The sequence below is a fragment of the Lithobates pipiens genome, unplaced genomic scaffold, assembly GCF_037356315.1.
Source record: "Lithobates pipiens isolate NorthernLeopardFrog02 unplaced genomic scaffold, aLitPip1_a1.2 Scaffold_18, whole genome shotgun sequence".
Taxonomy (NCBI): Eukaryota; Metazoa; Chordata; class Amphibia; order Anura; family Ranidae; genus Lithobates; species Lithobates pipiens.
In genome coordinates this window covers 328,789,013-328,807,745 of record NW_027507758.1, presented here as the reverse complement: position 1 = coordinate 328,807,745, position 18,733 = coordinate 328,789,013, and the positions used below count along the sequence as shown (strand labels likewise).

General features: G+C 40.9%; 1 protein-coding gene across 4 annotated transcripts in view; it reads left to right on the top strand.

Moving 5' to 3' along the window:
* The window catches only part of DOP1A (DOP1 leucine zipper like protein A), a 133,367-nt gene that overhangs the window by 103,533 nt on the left and 11,101 nt on the right, over nucleotides 1-18,733 (top strand). For all 4 annotated transcript variants that reach the window (XM_077487325.1, XM_077487326.1, XM_077487324.1 and 1 more), the window contains 6 exons: nucleotides 640-695; nucleotides 3,462-3,566; nucleotides 10,129-10,195; nucleotides 13,378-13,522; nucleotides 13,604-13,683; nucleotides 14,621-14,730. In XM_077487325.1, coding sequence (XP_077343451.1) covers nucleotides 640-695; nucleotides 3,462-3,566; nucleotides 10,129-10,195; nucleotides 13,378-13,522; nucleotides 13,604-13,683; nucleotides 14,621-14,730 — 563 coding nt within the window. The remainder of the gene's footprint in view (nucleotides 1-639; nucleotides 696-3,461; nucleotides 3,567-10,128; nucleotides 10,196-13,377; nucleotides 13,523-13,603; nucleotides 13,684-14,620; nucleotides 14,731-18,733) is intronic.

Here is an 18,733-nt window from a genome sequence, read left to right as displayed (position 1 = left end):
CTCTAGAGGGAGCAATCCAAGAAAAATCTACAGCCTGACTCACATTGGGCACAATCACAATAGCAGTTGCTAAATTTGAATAATTTTGCTCAATAGCTATTTTGCTTGGTATAACAAATTCTTACCTCCTCTTACAAACCCACATACCTCTATGTTCACCATATTGTTATGGCTTCCTTGCATAATGGATTATAAAATGTACATCATTTGGACTTGAAAAATTAATGAAAAAAAAAAAAATAAGTGCATTCCTTCTATTCCTTTCAGGGTTGTAACTAAATACATTGGTATTGAAGTCTGCTGCTAGAAATTTTGGCTTTTTACAAGTAATGTTTTTAGCTATGGGCTACCATGTTCTTGTTCAATACTATGTACCATGTATAGCCACCAATAAAGATGGAATAAAAAAAAAAATAATCTGCTGCTAGGAAGCCATTTTGACTGGACGATAGGCCAGATGAGCTCTGACCAGTCACAATGCATTATTTTGTCTAGCTCTGATATGTGTGCTGTGGCTTGTGCATGAAAAGTTGCAGCAAGCCTTTGAAATTATTTTTTAGCTATGTGGCACTTGGAGGCCACATTAACACGCAGTTTTATTTTGCTACTAAGCCGTTTCCTCTGATTTTAATCTTTTAGAAGCACCTTTCACTTGAGGTCTGCATGTTACAGTTCTTTTATGCCTATGTTCAGAGGTAAGACTAACTTTTTAAAGTATTACTTGCACGATAGCCTTCCCTTTTTCAACTTATTGTTTTTATTTTATGCTTTTTATGGTCTCTTAAAAAGGTTCATTTTACGTTGTATTCTTTAGGCTGTGATCATTTTTATTTCAAAGGTGTGCCTCTGACACTGATTTATTAGAGAGAAAAATGTATGCTAATAGGTAAAATGGGCATGGGTATGTATAGGAAATATATATGATTCCATGTCTAGGCAGATTCTATGTGTATATACAGTTAATAAATGCCACCTTGTGGTGAAATCTCTTACTTTCTACCTTGAAAATCATTTCTAACAGGAAATTGGAGCCAGAGTTCAGCCAGTAGGCTGAATATAATATTAGTATATGTGAATATGTTATCTGCCAATATATTTGTATTTTTTTTCAGCTAACTTGCATAGTTTATATACTTCTTTATAACTGCATAGCCAGGATAGTGACACCACTATTTACTAGTACAGCTTTCTGTGTTAATTGCCTGCTGATTGGACTATGAATGATATCACTTCTGAAGTCCTCCCTGGGCTTTTATATCATGCAGAGGGCACTCTCCCACCCCCCAGTGCCTGAAAGCATGTTAGCTTGGCATTGTTGCTCTTTATCTGACTGGCCTGCAGCACATAACCACACTTTTTTTTATCAGATTTGCAGTACACTACAGTGAGGGGAAAAAAGCATTTGATCCCCTGCTGATTTTGTACGTTTGCCCACTGACAAAGAAATGATCAGTCTGTAATTTTAATGGTAGGTTTATTTTAATAGCGAGAGACAGAATAGCAACAAAAATATCCAGAAAAACGCACTTCCAAAAAGTCAAAAATTGATTTGCATTTTAATGAGTGAAATAAGTATTTGATCTCCTATCAATCAGCAAGATTTCTGGCTCCCAGGTGTCTTCTATACAAGTAACGAGTTGAGATTAGGAGCACTCCCTTAAAGGGAGTGCTCCTAATCTTGGTTTGTTACCTGTATAAAAGACACCTGACCACAGAGGCAATCAGTTCCAATCTCTATCATGGCCAAGACCAAAGAGCTGTCCAAGTATGTCAGGGACATGATTTTAGACCTACACAAGGATGGAATGGGCTACAAGACTATCGCCAAGCAGCTTGGTGAGAGGGTGACAACAATTGGTATATATTCGCAAATGGAAGAAATACAAAATAACGATCAATCTACCTTGGTCTGGTGCTCCATGCATGATCTCACCTCGTGGAGTTTCAATGATCATGAGAACGGTGAGGAATCTGCCCAGAACTACACAGGAGAATCTTGTCAATGATCTCAAGGCAACTGGGACCATAGTCACCAAGAAAACAATTGGTAACACTACACCGTGAAGGACTGAAATCCTGTAGCGCCTACAAGGCCCTTTCCTACTCAAGAAACCACATGTACAAGCCCGTTTGAAGTTTGCTAATGAACATCTGAATGATTCAGAGGAGAACTGGGTGAAAGTGTTGTGGTCAACTCAACTCGTCGTGTTTGGAGAAGGAGGAGTGTGGCCTATGACCCCAAGAACACCATCCCCACCATCAAACATGGAGTTGGAAACATCATACTTTGATTCGGTAAAGTTGTCCTGTCCACTTAGCAAAAAAAACTCCCAAAGAGAAGATGGACCATGTACCGTCAAATCTTGGGTGAGAACCTCCTTCCCTCAGCCAGGGCGTTGAAAATGGATCGTGAATGGGTATTCCAGCATGACGGTGACCGAAAACACACGACCAAGGCAACAAAGGAGTGGTTCAAGAAGAAGCACATTAAGGTCCTGGAGTGACCTAGCCAGTCTCCAGACCTTCATCCCATAGAAAATATGTGGAGGGAGCTGAAGGTTCAAGTTGCCAAACGTCAGCCTCGAAACCTTAATGACTTTGAGAGGATCTGCAAAGAGTAGTGGGACAAAATCCCTCCTGATATGTGTGAAAAACTTGAAGTTTCAGCTCCCTCCATACATTTTCTATTGGATTAAGGTCTGGACTTGCCACTTCTTGACCTTAATGAATGGAATGGTTTGAATGGAAGAAAGAGATTCTGTGGACAGGTGTCTTTTATACACATAACCAGTTGTTATTAGGAGCACCTTCTTAAATTGACAGGACTAACCTGTGTACCACATGAGCCAGAATTGTTGTTGGTTGGTAGGGGATCAAATACTTATTTTACTCACTGAACAGCAACTAAATTTTTAACTGTTGTATCGTGTTTTTTTTTTTTATATTGTCTCTATCTTTTAAAATACACCTATGATAAAAATGTATGTACCTTTATTTGTAAATGGGCAAACTTGCAAAATATGCAGGGGATCAAATAATAATTTTCCCCACTGTATAAATACAGATTTCAGTAATTTTATTAAATGCACTAAAAAAGTTTTTTTTTTTAATTGGCTGTAGTTCCACTTCAATGGATTAAGGCCAACTAAACTGATATTTCAGTTTTTGGTATATGGAAAACTGAACCACCAGACAGTTTGACTCAGTAAAGCATTCTCTGCCAATAAGGATTATGGCAAGGAGATCTTGTTTTTGGAGTATAACTAATATATAAAGACAGCCCTGTAGGTTTCACCAAAATATCAGTTTTGAGTGGACTGGTTCTTTAATATTTTGCCTTGTGTGCAGATTTGTCATGGAAATGTTATATTGTATTCTAGCAAGTTTTTTTTTTTTGGTTTTGTTTTTTTATGTTCTGTTTTTCATTGTTCTCATGTTTTCCCTAAATGTTATTCTTGCAGGATTCCTGTCTCTAATCTAGTGGATAGTTGGGCTTCTTTTCTCGTCCTGCTAAAAGACTCAAACCAGCTCAGTCTTCCAGCCCCTGGCCAGTTCCTTATATTGGGGTAAGGCTACTAATTGCATACAGTATTATGATGAGTGCTTTCTGTATATATAATAAATGTTTAACTGACAAAGCTGGTGTACTAACACAAATGGGAATATCTTGTACAATTCGCATCGTTCATATATTAGAAACATTTTAGCAACTCTTTACTAAATCCTTAGCACTAGATTGGGAGGGCTTGTTCACACTAACCTGATTTATAACTAATGTACGGCAGCACAGTGGCTTAGTAGTTAGCACTTCTGCATTGCAGTACTGGGTCCTCTATTTGGATCCTGGCCAGGGCACCATCTGCATGGAATTTGCTTCTTAACCTTGTGTGGGTTTCCTCTGGGTACTCTGGTTTCCTCCCACCCTCCAAAGAAGTGTTGGTAGTTAATAGTGTGAAAAACAGAGTCCTGCGCTTATGGGAAGTAAAGTTAGAAGAAAAAAGAACTGCTGCCTCTACCAATATATCCATCTAAGCGGTAATAGGAGGCAAGTAAAGACAGGAGGGTAGAAGTGGCACTGTTTTGGGGTGGAATGTCTTGCACCCCTGAAATAGGAAAAATCCCTGATGGGACAAAGCGTGAAAAAATATGTATACTGTATGTTGGTGTAAACCCAATGCACATATAACCTGTGTCCTAATATAACAATCTGGTGTGCCACTAAAAAATGGCCTCCAAACAATCCAAATGAAAAACAAAATAAAATAAAGTGCAATTCCAATATACAGATGGCGTATATGCTAATACGACAATCTGGTGTGACGCTACTTTAAAACGTCTCCATGTGATTTGTAAACCATGCAATAAAGTGCAGGCAGTCCCATGAATATGTGAGCAACAGTGCCTGTCTTTAAGCATAAGACTTGAGATCCTTTAGTGAAACATATGTGAAAACATAAAACTGGATGACCTTATGGTGATACCCTCTAGTAACGAATAATAAATTGTACTATATATTATGTGCACAAATGGTCCATATGGCATAGTAGGGAAAAATAGCAGAACAATTTAAAAAAAGTGAGAGGTACTCTTCATAAGCTGTATTCTGTGCTTCTTATAGATGCCCTATAGATAATGCACTCACCTGAACCATTCACCCCACACAGGGGGTATAACACTTTTTAATAGTTAATAGTGTGTGCATGAAGTAGGGACCTTAGATTGCAAGCTCCTTGAGCACATACTGATGTGAATGTACAATATGTAAAGCACTATGTAAATTGTCAGCACTATGTAAATATCTGTAATAAATAAATCTGATGGCTTTTATTTAGCTTTCAACCAAATTGTTTTCCATTTTCCACCAACCAACCTTAATGCCACTCAAAAGCAAAATGAAGGGATTTCAGAGGTTTTAACAATTTCAGGCAACCAAGCTAAACTTTGGCTTTTGATTCACTTTAGGAATGAAAGGCACAAACTGACCTAATATATAATCCTAGACGGAAGAGAATAAAGGAAAGAAGCCACTTATCAGGGAAGAAGGGGGGAAGAGACTAGTTTGTTATAGCTGATTTCTTTAAAGATATACAGATACAGTATTAATATGTTCCATCTGTTATTCTTCAGTAAGAAATAGTGTCATCTAGTCCTTGTCAATGGCCAGATCTCCAGCCCCTTTTCCCTAGCGAGGGGCACGCGCCAGGGTTGCCCCATTTCGCCCATGTTGTATGCATTGGCGGTGGAGCCCCTGGCAATTGCCATCAGAGCGCATCCGGGTATCCGGGGTCTCCGTGTGGGTCAGCTGTCGGAGGTTATCAGCCTCTATGCGGATGACATGTTGTTATATTTGGAGGATGCCGGCCCCTCTCTGGCGGCGGTTTTGGAGGTGGTTCGTCGTTTTGGTGCTTTTTCAGGTCTCCGCATTAATTGGTCCAAGTCTCAAATTCTCCCCATTGATATCGCCGCCCCCACGAGGGCGCAGGCCTTATTGCCTCTTGAGCGTACGGACCGCATCAAATACCTCGGCATACACTGCTCTCGCTCCCTCGCGGACTACATCGGCCTTAATCTTGAGCCCCTCTACCCCCTTTTGAAGTGGAAGACCCAGGTGTGGTCCAGGCTCCCCCTCGGGGTCATGGGCCGCCTTGGTCTCGTCAAAATGATTCTTCTCCCCAAGCTCCTTTACATTTTTTGGCATGCCCCGCTCCATGTACCGTCGCGACTGTTCCGTGATATGGAATCGATTCTTAACTCATTCGTTTGGGGCTCTTCCAGGCATAAGTTGGCCTGGCAGACCCTCAAGTGTCCGGTTCGCCTCGGCGGCGCTGCCCTTCCCGACCTAGAGACGTATTATTTGGCCTCCCAGCTTTCCCATTTTTATTATTTGAACACATATGACAAACTGAGGTACTCCCTCCTGGTGTGCGCCTCGATTACAGATGTCATTGCGCATCCCTTCCAAATACTCTTTTGCAGACATAGAGCTGTCCCCCGCCTGACTTATAAGCATACCATGATTGCGCACCATTGCCGATTGTGGCGTGTGGTGCAGGCTAGGTCTGGGGCCCCCTCCTTGCACGCACATACGCCTCTCTGGGATAACCTTGATATCCCGGAGCTGCTGGGGATCCCGGATTACAAAATATGGATATGTAGGGGGGTCATATATTTGTCTCATTTTTACACGACTCAGGGTGTTAAGACTTTCCAGGCTCTTAAGGATGAGTTTGGCCTCCCGAACTATGTGTTTTTCCGCTACTTGCAGGTCCGCCATGCACTGCAAACTCAGTTTAGGAATGCGCCTCCGATCCTGGCGCGTGCCCCCCTGGCGAGTCTGGCCTTTGGTGGTGATTCCCATAAGCTCACTTCCACCATTTACGCACACCTTCTCACCCCTCGGGCTACGGCCCATGCTTATAGTCTTAAACCTAGATGGGAGGCTGACGTTGGACCGATGGAGGACGAGCATTGGGGTGAGATGCTGTCGGTGTCGACTGAGGTCTCCCCCAAATTGTCGGATAGGCTGACCCACCTATATATACTTCATCGCTCCTATGTCACCCCTGGATGGTTATCTAAGTACAAACCCGGTCTTGACCCTGCATGCCCCCGCTGCGGCGACCCAGCCAGCACATTTTATCATCTCATTTGGACCTGTCCCCCCATCCAAAGGTACTGGGCTCAGATAATCCAATTCCTGCACGACCATATGGGGTCTCCCCTCACACTCTGCCCACGCCAATGTATTCTCGGTCTCCTCCCCCTTCAGGAAGAAAGTAAATATCTTAGGATACTTTTACAAGAGACTCTCTTCGCTGCCAGGATGCAGATAGCTCGCTTATGGCTCAGACCAGACCCCCTGACGGTCCAGCAGTGGAAGAGAGCTGTTAACCAAACTCTACCCTACAAAAGACTTATTTATTCCAACCGAGGATGCCCTACAAAATTCCATAAAATATGGGATGGGTGGCTGGATACTCCCCATAGCTGTACGGGGTAGACGATGTACACAGGGGGTTGGCAACAATCCTCTTTAACAATTCTGCCTGGGCGCTCTATTGCATGTATACATGTATTACCCGCAGTCATGATTCTTGTGTACACTGTGTTTCTTTGCCTGTCATGTTGGACGTGGAATGTATCCCTCTTCATGGTGTGTGGCGCCTGTTGCGCCTACTTTTTGTTTGAGTATTGCTATGTCATCTTTTTTCATATATGCTCAATAAACTTCACTCTGGTTAAAAAAAAAAAGAAATAGTGTCATCTAATAATGGTTCACTTTTAGGTAGAGCCTGTTTTCATTTACCACTTTTTTTTAATTTGCTTATCAGTTTCTTATTTATACGATTTTTTTTTTTTTTTTGTCTTTTTAGAATTGCTATACCAGTTTGTGTTGTGTGCTTCTCTACATACTCCTAAAATAGTTAATAGGAGTTTTTCTGTTTATTTTCTTGGCATTGTTTGTGTGAGGCAGTCGGGCCTCATTTTATAATTTCCAAATAGTAATTTTATATCTTATCTAGTTTTGTTAAAGATGAACTCCAGGAATTCAGACACTTTGTAAAATTCAGTGACTTATTACGAGTAAAGTCCAAGGAGGTACATGCCACTTAGTGGACTTACAGTGCATCCGGAAAGTATTCATTGCGCTTCACTTTTTCCACATTTTGTTATGTTACAGCCTTATTTCAAAATGGATTACATTATTTTTTTTTTCTCTCAAAATTCTACAAACAATATCCCATAATGACAGCATGAAAGAAGTTTGTTTGAAATCTTTGCAAATTAAAAAAAAAGGAAAAAGAAAAAATCGCATCTACATAAGTATGCACAGCCTTTGCCATGACTCTCAAAATTGAGCTCATGTGCATTCTGTTTCAACGAATCATCCTTGAGATATTTATACTACTTGATTGGATTCCACCTGTGGTCAATTCAGGTGATTGGACATGATTTGGAAAGGCACACACCTGTCTATATAAGGTCCCACAGTTAACAGTGCATGTCAGAGCACAAACCAAGCCATGAAGTCCAAGGAATTGTCCGTAGACCTCCGAGACAGGAATGTGTCAAGGCACAGATCTGGGGAAGGGTACAGAATAACGTATGCAGCATTGAAGGTCCCAATGAGCACAGTTGTGTCCATCATCCTTAAATGGAAGAAGTTTGGAACCACCAGGACTCTTTCTAGAGCGAGCCGCCCGGCCAAACTGAGAGATCGCAGGAGAAGGCCCTTAGTCAGGGAGTTGACCAAAAACCCAATGGTCACTCTGACAGAGCTCCAGCATTTCTCTGTGGAGACAGAAGAACCTTCCAGAAGAAGAACCATCTCTGCAGCACTCCACCAATCAGGCCTGTATGGTAGAGTGGCCAGATGGAAGCCACTTCTCAGTAAAAGGCACATGACAGCCTGTCTGGAGTTGCTGGCATGCACCTCGTTGGACTCTACCCCTACTAATACAGCACATTTTACAAAGTAGCTGAATTTATGGAGATCAGCAATTAACTTTTTTTTTTTTAAAGAATTGCAACTAAGTAAAGAATGGTTCTTTGATGTTGGTTCATAGTTGAACTCCAATGAAGCTTCTGAAAAATTTTCTTGTTCAAAGTGTTTATTAATAAGCAAAAGACAAAAAAAAACACTTCAGGATAAAGACCAAATCACATAACACATGCGTCTACATAGAAGAGTGCATAAGCATGTGTGCAAAATTCATACATAAAGGAGAGTGACAATGAAGAACAATGACAACAGGTACAAAACAAGAGTGACCCATCAGGCTCAGGATTAACAAATAAAACCAATATGGATCAGGAAAAAAACAAGTACCTAGAACAGCAAAATGCCTTTTTCTAGTAATGGGCACAAAACCTGAAACTTTTTTTAGTTATGATATAGCAGGAAAGAATTAATAATTGTTTTTTCTCTGTTAATAAAAACATTTATTAGCAGAGTGGGTGCTGTTTTAAATATTTATAATCTTTATCTTGTTTGGGGAAATAAACAGCTACTAATTCTGCACTTAGAGGCGCCTCTCTATTCTGTCTTATTTTGTTTCAGAGTTTGCTCCTCTTTTCTGAGTGCAGCCGTCAGTGTTGGATATATATCATTGGACCATTGCCTCTCTCGAGATACTGTCTGCTTGGTCCTTATGCTCAGAGCGCCCTTATACACTCTACCTGAATCTTTTTTTTGCTGTATGGGGAGTTATCTCAGTAAAGATCTAAGATATGGTCTATCCCTTCTCCTCTCTATTCAAAGTGAAAAAGTTCTGGCCAGAGTGCCTTTAAAGAGTTTGTACCCCTAAAAAAGATCCTTTTCCTTTTAAAGCATTGTTAAACATGTTTGTGCTTGTAATTTGTGCCGTTGTATAATGTAAAATACCTGGTTGATTCTGCCTGTTCCTCTGTCCTCCTGTGTGTGCTGACAACAGTAATCATGGCTGCTGATCCATGATACCGTGGTCAGTTTACGTGCCTCTGTCATCACACTGTCTGCTCTCTGTTTTGAGTCTCTCCCTCTCCCCCTGTCTCCCTGTTTGTCAGTTCCCAAGCCTGTGTGTGAGAGCTGATCTCCTCCTTGACCCATCCCTCCTGTGGCTTGAAAATAGCATTAATAAATAACTTGCATCCCGTTTTATGGAGATCTAAAGTACTGCATGTCATTTTTTTTTTTTTACAATTCTAATGCTAAATACCGTCTCTTACAGCACCGATGGGAGGTCACGTGACCTTCCTCTGCTGGCCGGCTGATGTTAGAGGGTCATCTCAGCCCCTCCCTCCACATTCCTTAGATCAGGGAAGGAGAGCAGAGGAAGGTCATGTGACCTCACATCGGTGCTATGATTAGGTATTTAGGATTAGAATTGTAAACAAAAAAAACAGGGACACAGCACTTTAGATCTTAAAGAAACAGAGGGGATGCAAGTTATTTTATTATCATTTACAACCACTTTAAATCTGCACCAGTTTTATGATGGAACTAGTAATATTGTATGATTCAGCTGAAATGAAGGTAAAAACTGCCTACCAAAGAATTGTATATGTAGTCAGTTTTGTCTGGATGAAATGTGCTTTCAGCATCACGGTCCTTAATTATTGTTGTTGGTTTTCATTTACACATTGCAGAGTTTTGAATGAGTTCATTATGAAGAACCCCACTCTTGACAACAAGAAGGACCAGAGAGACCTGCAGGTGAGAAATCAGTGTGCATTTTTCTGTAGCTTTTATTGATACATCTATACACAGTATATATCATTATGCATGCAGTTAACAATAGGTGGCAGCTACTTTTTGTATAGGAAGGTTCGCTGTACACCTGACATACAGTATATACTTTTAGCTAATCCAGTGCAAGCAGAGGTACAAGAGGTTAGTGATAGCATGTGAACTATAATGCCACGTCCCACAAACGTTACTACTAGGACCTTCCTTCTTTGTGACCTCTCTGCAGACTACACTGCAGTTGAGCAGTAGCCAAAGACATACCCTAACCTGTGATCAAATGTTGAAAGGGAAGCATTACATTGATATGATCATCCCTGTGCCCTCCTTTTAGGTATAGTTGTTAGACTGATACATTTAGCCTTTTCCTAATGTTTCACCCACCTAAACTGAGCTCTTTTAAAAGTTGATTGAGGAGTTACTTACAGGCATGGATGAGCGTCTTTGTGCTTGTATAAATGCATTATATACCGGTAGTTGCCTTAACATGTTTGTATACTGTGTAATATTCGCTTGTAATATAGACAGGTGCAGTGTATTAATGTTTTCTTGCATACACCGTACACTACAGACAATACAGTTCATATGGTAATGCTATGGTAATGCCTGTTTCACGTAGGCTTCAGCTTGCATAAAAGTGTGAACAGAAAACTTTTGCTGAGCTTTCAGAAAGCTTTGTTGAAGCTTTTAATATACCATTCAGCTCCAGTTTGTAAATGCTGAACACAGATCCTAATGGGATTGCTGATTGCCACTGTAAACATGCTGCTAGCAGGCTTAAGCATTTCTTGAAGCTTGTTGAAAGTCTGCTGAAGCCTGCTAGCAGCTTGCTTACATACTGTACTGATTACACGATTGTCGTACGATGGACTGTCGTCCAAGCAAAGTTTTCTTGTTTGTCCCTTCGAATATGGTTGGACAGACTGCCGTGATCGGCTGTCGAAAGCTGCGTACTAACGATCAGATTATCGAACGATCTGTCCGAAAGCGACTTTTGTGGTCCGATAATCGGAACGTGTGTACGGGGCATTAGAGTGGCAATCAACACTTCCATTAAAATTAGTGTTCAATAGTTTACAAACTGGGCTGAATGGTACTTTAAAAGTGTCAACAAAGCTTGCTGAAAGCTCTGTAAATGCTTTGTCAAAAAAGCTTGATGTTTACGCTTCCCCTTTACAAGCTTAACCACTTAAGGACCGAGCCTCTTTCTGAGATTTGGTGTTTACAAGTTAAAAACATATTTTTTTTTGCTAGAAAATAATACCTAGAACCCCCAAACATTATATATATATATATATATATATATATATATATATATATATATATATATAGATGTTTTTTTTTCTAACACCCAATAAGTTTTGTCACACCGTATTTGCACAGCAGTCTTACAAGTGCACTTTTTTGGAAAAAAAATCACTTTTTTGATTTAAAAATAAGACAACAGTTAAGTTAGCCCAACATGTCACGCTTCAAAGTTGCACCCGCTCATGGAATGGCGACAAACTTTTACCCTTAAAAATCTCCATAGGCGATGTTTAAAACAGGTTGCATGTTCTGAGTTACAGAGGAGGTCTAGGGCTAGAATTATTGCTCTCCCTCTAAAAATTATGGTGATACCTCACATGTGTGGTTTGAACACCATTTTCATATGTGTTCGCTTCTGTGCACAAGCTCGGCGGGACAGGGCTTGTTTAAAAATTATATTACATTGTTTAAAAAATTATATATTTTTTTTCTTATTTATTTTACTTTTTTATTTTTTTTATTTTTTTTACACTGTGTCACTTTTATTCCTATTACAGGGAATGTAAACATCCCTTGTAATAGAAAAAAAGCATGACAGGACCTCCTAAATATGAGATATGGGGTCAAAAAGACCTCAGATCTCATATTTACACTGCAATAAAAAAAAATGGAATTTGAAGTCCCTTTAAGAACTATGGGTGGAAGTGACGTTTTGACGGCGCTTCCGCCCTGCAATGATTTGGAGACAGGTGGGGGCTATCTTCCCCTCACCCGTCTCCATTCCAAGCAGGGGACAGGATCCAGCGGCTCTGGTAGTGGCGAAGAGCGGCGGGAGGGGGGGTCCCTCTCCCGTTGCCAATAAAAGTGATCTTGCGGCAAATCCGCTGTAGAGACCACTTTTATCTTGAAGCAGACCACACGCTGAAGAAGAGGATACCGGGGTTATGGCAGCTATCTGCTGCCATAACAATGATATTCCTCTTCAAAGTAGCGCTATAAAACAATGGCGGGCGGTTCGTAAGTAGTTAAAGGATAAGTTCACCAGTACAAAAAAAATTATTCAATTAACCTATTTTTTTTGCAGGTAAAAAAACATGCATTTATTGTTTGTTCTTTTTGTAATGCACCTGTAAAGCATTGCACCCACGATCAGCAGATTGTGGGTGTAATGCTACGGTCTTTCAGTCATCTGATTCTACCTACGACATGGGTAGGCAGTTACATGATGAGAGGACAACTTGAATAACTACCACAGTGTTCTACAGCACCCTTGTAGTTCATTGAGAACTACAACCCAACAGCCGCAAAGACTATCAGACCTTTTTGTTTTCCCAGTCACAGAACACTGTGAATGGATAACATGGCTGGGTGGGCGGAACCCTGCGCGGCCGCGTTTATGGCAGATTGTGACAGCTTGCAGTGGGGGGAGTTCCCCCCGCTAGCTGTCAGAATGGGGGATCGGGGGAGTGGGGGCTGGTGCATCTGTAACATCATACACCCTGAAAGTGTACAGCAGATATTGATTGTCGGATTGCTGAGTATGAATTGATTGTAAACAGTGTTTATACCTTTGTGCTACCATCCCACCATCTGCCTAATTTAAACTTGGGATCCTGTTGGCCTGCATGTTTGTCTGCACTTTTATAATGAGAACATCGTGGAGCCTAAGGTAGGTGAACTTCCAGTGGTTCCCCAAAAGCTCTGAATAAGGACTTTTACCATTGTAACCATAAACACAGAGAGAGTAATTGTTTGTGCTGCTTACAATAAAATACATTTAGTTAAGGTTTCCCTTTAATGCTGTGTATAAAAATCCACCAAATTGTTTGTCACTATGTAAATGATAATACTTGTGCATTATTTTTTGCAGTATTTTACACATTTACTTTTTTCTGTCTCTTTAGGATGTCACACACAAAATCGTAGATGCTATTGGGGCAATTGCAGGGTCATCACTGGAGCAGACTACATGGTTAAGAAGGAACCTAGAGGTGAAGCCATCCCCAAAAATAACAGTGGATGGTACCACTCTTGAATCCGATGTTGAAGGTATAGTTATCTTAACAATACAGAGTGAAGTCGTGTAGCTAATAGGCCCTTTTTTAATACATTCTCCTGCCTTTCTTCCAGACATGCTGTCTCCAGCCTTGGAAATCTCAAACATCACACCATCAGTGTATAGTGTACATGCTCTCACATTACTCTCTGAGGTAAGAGTAGTGACTATTCCAGGCTGTTGCATAATTTTGTATGCCCAGCTAAGAATTGTCATACATAGCCTTGCAACATACATAGTACACCTATCTAAATTCAAAAAGTGTAGATTTGCTATGTTTATAGGGAGTATCTAGAAGTGTTGATTGTGCATAAGCAGTACCCTGAAAAATTTACCTTTTTGTCTGGAATTCCTCCTTAAAACTAGCAATATCTGCAATGTGAGATCTTAGGCACTGTGCCTCTGACTGCTAATCGCATCCGATTTTAAGTAAGATTCCTTGATGTCACTACTGTGCTGCTCACTGTTCTCCTTGCTGGAGCCTCGAGCATGAGGAAGCAAAGCCTTGGGGAAAAATTAGCTCAAGGAAGACCACAGGTAATGCTGGTGACTAGTATTAGCCCTCTGACTGTCCCAGGGACACATTAGAAAGTGACAATATACACTATTTCTTCTTGGGGAAGGAAATCCCCTGACGGAGATTTCACTGGAACAAATGTCCCTATTGGAAATAGTTCCCTATATTTCTGTTCCATTGACAATACAAGATGTTGGCTTATCAATTCCTGCCCTGATGACAGTGGTCACCAGGAAAAAGCAAGATGGGGATCGACACTTAACATGCGTTTAAACCGTTTAAACCTTCCCTGTGGTATCCAACACTACAAAAATGTTTTGGCTTTAGGTCCATTTTATTGTAAACGCGCTAATAATGCACAGTATACATATTCTTTCCTATCTTAAAAATACTATACTGTAGTACAGCAGGGGTAAAGGAAGTAAGAGTCACGTCCAAATCTCTGTTCCTTGGAAGCTCTGTTCTGGCTTTATTTTAGAATGCTCCACCTTTTTGGAGTAAAATATCATGATGTTCAGAACACACTTTTGTGCTCATGTTGGCTCTTTTGTGTATTCTCTCTGTGTTTTTCCAGGTCCTTGCTCATTTGCTGGATATGGTGTTTTACAGCGATGAAAAGGAGAAAGTTATTCCATTACTTGTCAATATCATGCACTATGTAGTACCTTATTTACGTAATCACAGGTAATTTTACACTGCATTTAAATTGGTTATGGTTCTAGCTTCTTTTTGTAAAAATACCTTTTATATTACATTTAAGCATACTAGAGCAGTGGTATCCAACCTTTTCATGGATGTACATCAAAGTTTCATTTGTTTGTGTTGAGATCTTGTCAGGTTGACTTTGTTCTGCGACCCAGAAAAAATGTATTTCTAATAATCGTTTATTGGTAATAACATTATGTGACAAGAAAGTCGCAACAGGATCTAGAGATTCTCAGTGAACCCTGCGCACATTGCCGATACCAAACTAAAAACTGGGATTCTTGGTTTAAACATATTAAATTACATGTTTACGCTGACTAATTGTGCAAAAGTGATCCTTTCCTAGCCAGCCCTACTCTACCAGCAAAATGCCAAACACTTTATTTTTTGCAGATATACCAGAGGTATTACTCCCGTCAGAAACTAGCTCACACCTTGTTTTGCACATTTCATTGGGCTATAGCTCTGAATTGGCGATCCCCCTCAGTTCCTTGGTCGCAAGTTATACAGCGTATGGAGGCAATAAAACTTATGGAGTGAATACATTATATCGTTTTGGATACCATGCATATTTTCCATGGTAAATGGATGACCTGGACTACCTATTGATGAATAAAGAAAGTGCTACCTGCAAGCTGTCCTTTGGTTGTCTGCTCATTGCCCTAGCCTCCCCATTGCTGCTACAGTTTTTAGTTTAGTGGAGTCTAATGCATAGGCAGTAAAAGCAGAAAGTGTACTTCTATAGGGCTGCAGGATGTGTTGGGCTGGCCATTAATTATTCCCCATTCCTAATATAGCAGCAGTCACTGAAGTAAAAACTGTTAGAGCCACAGACAGATTGCTTAACCACTTAAGGACCGCCGCATGGCAATGTACGTCGGTGCAATGGCACCGACAGGCACAAGCACGTACATGTACGTGCTTGCCTTCCAGCGGGTGTGGGGTCTGATCGGACCCCCTACCGCTGGATGCGGCGTTCCGTTTCGCTGCAGGAGCGATCCGGGATGAGGGGATGGCCTCTGGTTTCTGGCCATCCCCTCTCGATCGCTCCTGGCGAATGAGAAGCTTCCCCCTGCTGTGTATAGTAAACACAGGCAGGGAGGAAGTGATGTCATACTCCTCGGGGCGGTCTTATTGACCGGACTACGAGGAGAGGACACTAAGTCTGCACCAAACACTACACTAACACATAGGCACAAAACCCCGCCCCCCCTCCCCCCCCCAGTCACAGTGTCACTGATTGCAGTGATCATTTATTTACTGATCACTGCATTCAGTGTCAGTTGTGACAGTAAAAACTGTCAGGGCAGTTAGTTTTAGGTCCAGGGTAGCCCCCTACCACCCCCCAATAAAGGTTTAACCCCCTGATTGCCCCTAGAGTTAACCCTTTCATCCCCTTTTGCCAGTGTCACTAAGCGATCATTTTTCTGATCGCTGTATTAGTGTCGCTAGGTAGCTAGTTATTTTTTTAGGTTCACCGCCAGGTTTTTATAGCGCTAGGTACCCCGATATACTACCCAATAATGGTTTTAACCCCCTGATTGCCCCTAGTTAACCCTTTCACCCCCTTTTGCCAGTGTCACTAAGCGATCATTTTTCTGATCGCTGCATTAGTGTCACTGGTGCCGCTAAGTAGCTAGTTCTTTTTTTAGGTTCACCGCCAGGTTTTTATAGCGCTAGGTACCCCGATATACTACCCAATAACGGTTTTAACCCCCTGATTGCCCCTAGTTAACCCTTTCACCCCCTTTTGCCAGTATCACTAAGCAATAGTTTTTATGATCGCTGCATTAGTGTCACTGATGCTGCTAGTTAGCTAGTTATTTTTTTAGGTTCACCGCCAGGTTTTTATAGCGCTAGGTACCCCCATATACTACCCAATAATGGTTTTAACCCCCTGATTTCCCCTAGTTAACCCTTTCACCAGCGATCACCGTATAAGTGTCACTGGTGACGCTGGTTAGCCAGTTAGTTATTTAGGTTCCTCGTCAGGTTTTTATATAGCGCCAGGGACCCCCATATACTACCTAATAAAAATTTGAACCCCCTGATTGCCCCTAGTTAACCCTTTCACCAGTGATCACCGTATAAGTGTTACGGGTGAATCTGGTTAGTTTGCTTTTTATAGCATCAGGGCACCCGCCATTTATTACCCAATAAAGGTTTAACCCCCTGATCACACGCCGGGTGATATTAATTAGGTTTTAGGGTCAGGGTCTGCGTCACCCCAGGCAGTGCTAGGTTAGTGCCAGTACCGCTAACACCCACGCGCAAAGCATACACCTCCCATAGTGGTATAGTATCTGAACAGATCAATATCTGATCTGATCAGATCGATACTAGCGTCCCCAGCAGTTTAGGGTTCCAAAAAGACGCATTGTTAGCGTTTTGCCCCTCCGCCCAGCCCACCCAAGTGCAGTATCGATCGATCACTGTCACTTACAAAACACTAAACACATAACTGCAGCGTTCGCAGAGTCAGGCCTGATCCCTGCGGTTGCTAACAGTTTTTTTTGGTAGCGTTTTATATTTAAATCCGGAAGGCAGTGCTTGGTTTTCGGGGTCTCGTACGTGGCTAGGCTCCCAAAAAGTCCCCCACATGTGGTATCCCCGTACTCGGGAGAAGCAGCAGAATTTATTTTGGGGTGTAATTTGACTTATGCCCATAGAATGTGTGAGCAATATATCATTTGGTGACAACTTTGTGCAAAAAAAAAAAAAAATTGTAATATTCCTGCAACTTTTGGCAAAATATAAAATATTTCATGGACTCAACATCCCTTTCAGTAAATAGCTTGGGGTGTCTACTTTCCAAAATGGGGTCATTTGGGGGGGGGGTTTTGTGCTATTTTGGCATTTTATGGCCTTCGAAACTGTGATAGGTAGTGAGGAGTGAAATCAAAAATTTGCACCCTTAGAAATCCTGAAGGCAGTGATTGGTTTTCGATGTGCCGTACGTGGCTGGACTCCCAAAAAGTCCCACATATGTGGTATCCCTGTACTCAGGAGAAGCAGCAGAATATATTATGGGGTGCTATTCCACATATAACTATGGCATGTGTGAGTAATATATCATTTAGTGACAACTTTTTGTAAACTTTTTTTTTTGTGTCATTATTCAATCACTTGGGACAAAAAAAAATATTCAATGGGCTCAACATGCCCCTCAGCAATTTCATTGTGGTGTCTACTTTCCAAAATGGGGTCATTTGGGGTGGGGGGTTGTACTGCCCTGCCATTTTAGCACCTCAAGAAATGAGATAGGCAGTCGTAAATTAAAAGCTGTGTAAATTCCAGAAAATGTACTCTAGTTTGTAGACGCTATAACTTTTGCGCAAACCAATAAATATACGCTTATTGACATTTTTTTTACTAAAGACATGTGGCTGAATAAATTTTGCCCTATGTGTATGACTATGACTAGAGTTTATTCGATTTTTCTTATAACAAAAAGTAGAAAATATATTTTTTTCTCAAAATTTTGGGTCTTTTTCCATTTATATCGCAAAAGATTAAAATCACAGAGACAATCAAATACCATCAAAAGAAAGCTCTATTTGTGGGAAGAAAAGGACGCAAATTTCGTTTGGGTACAACATTGCATGACCGCACAATTACCAGTTAAAATAGGGCAGTGCGAAATTGTAAAAAGACCTCTGGTCCTTAGGCTGAAAATTGGTCCGGGGCTGAAGTGGTTAAATTATTGCTTCCAATTATCCTTCCCTTCTTGCAGCTTTGAAAGTCACTTTATGAGAGGTTGCATTGTAAAATGTGTATTTAAAAGTTATACTTTAAGTGCTTTTAGCTTTAGGCTGCAACTGACAGGCTGTTAAGCAGGCCTACCTCTGTAAGTAGGTATAGCTGTGACATTTATGAAGGGTATATATATATATATATATATATATATATATATATATATATATATATATATATCAGATAACAAAAATCATATTAAATGTAATGTGCTCTTTGTAAAACAAGT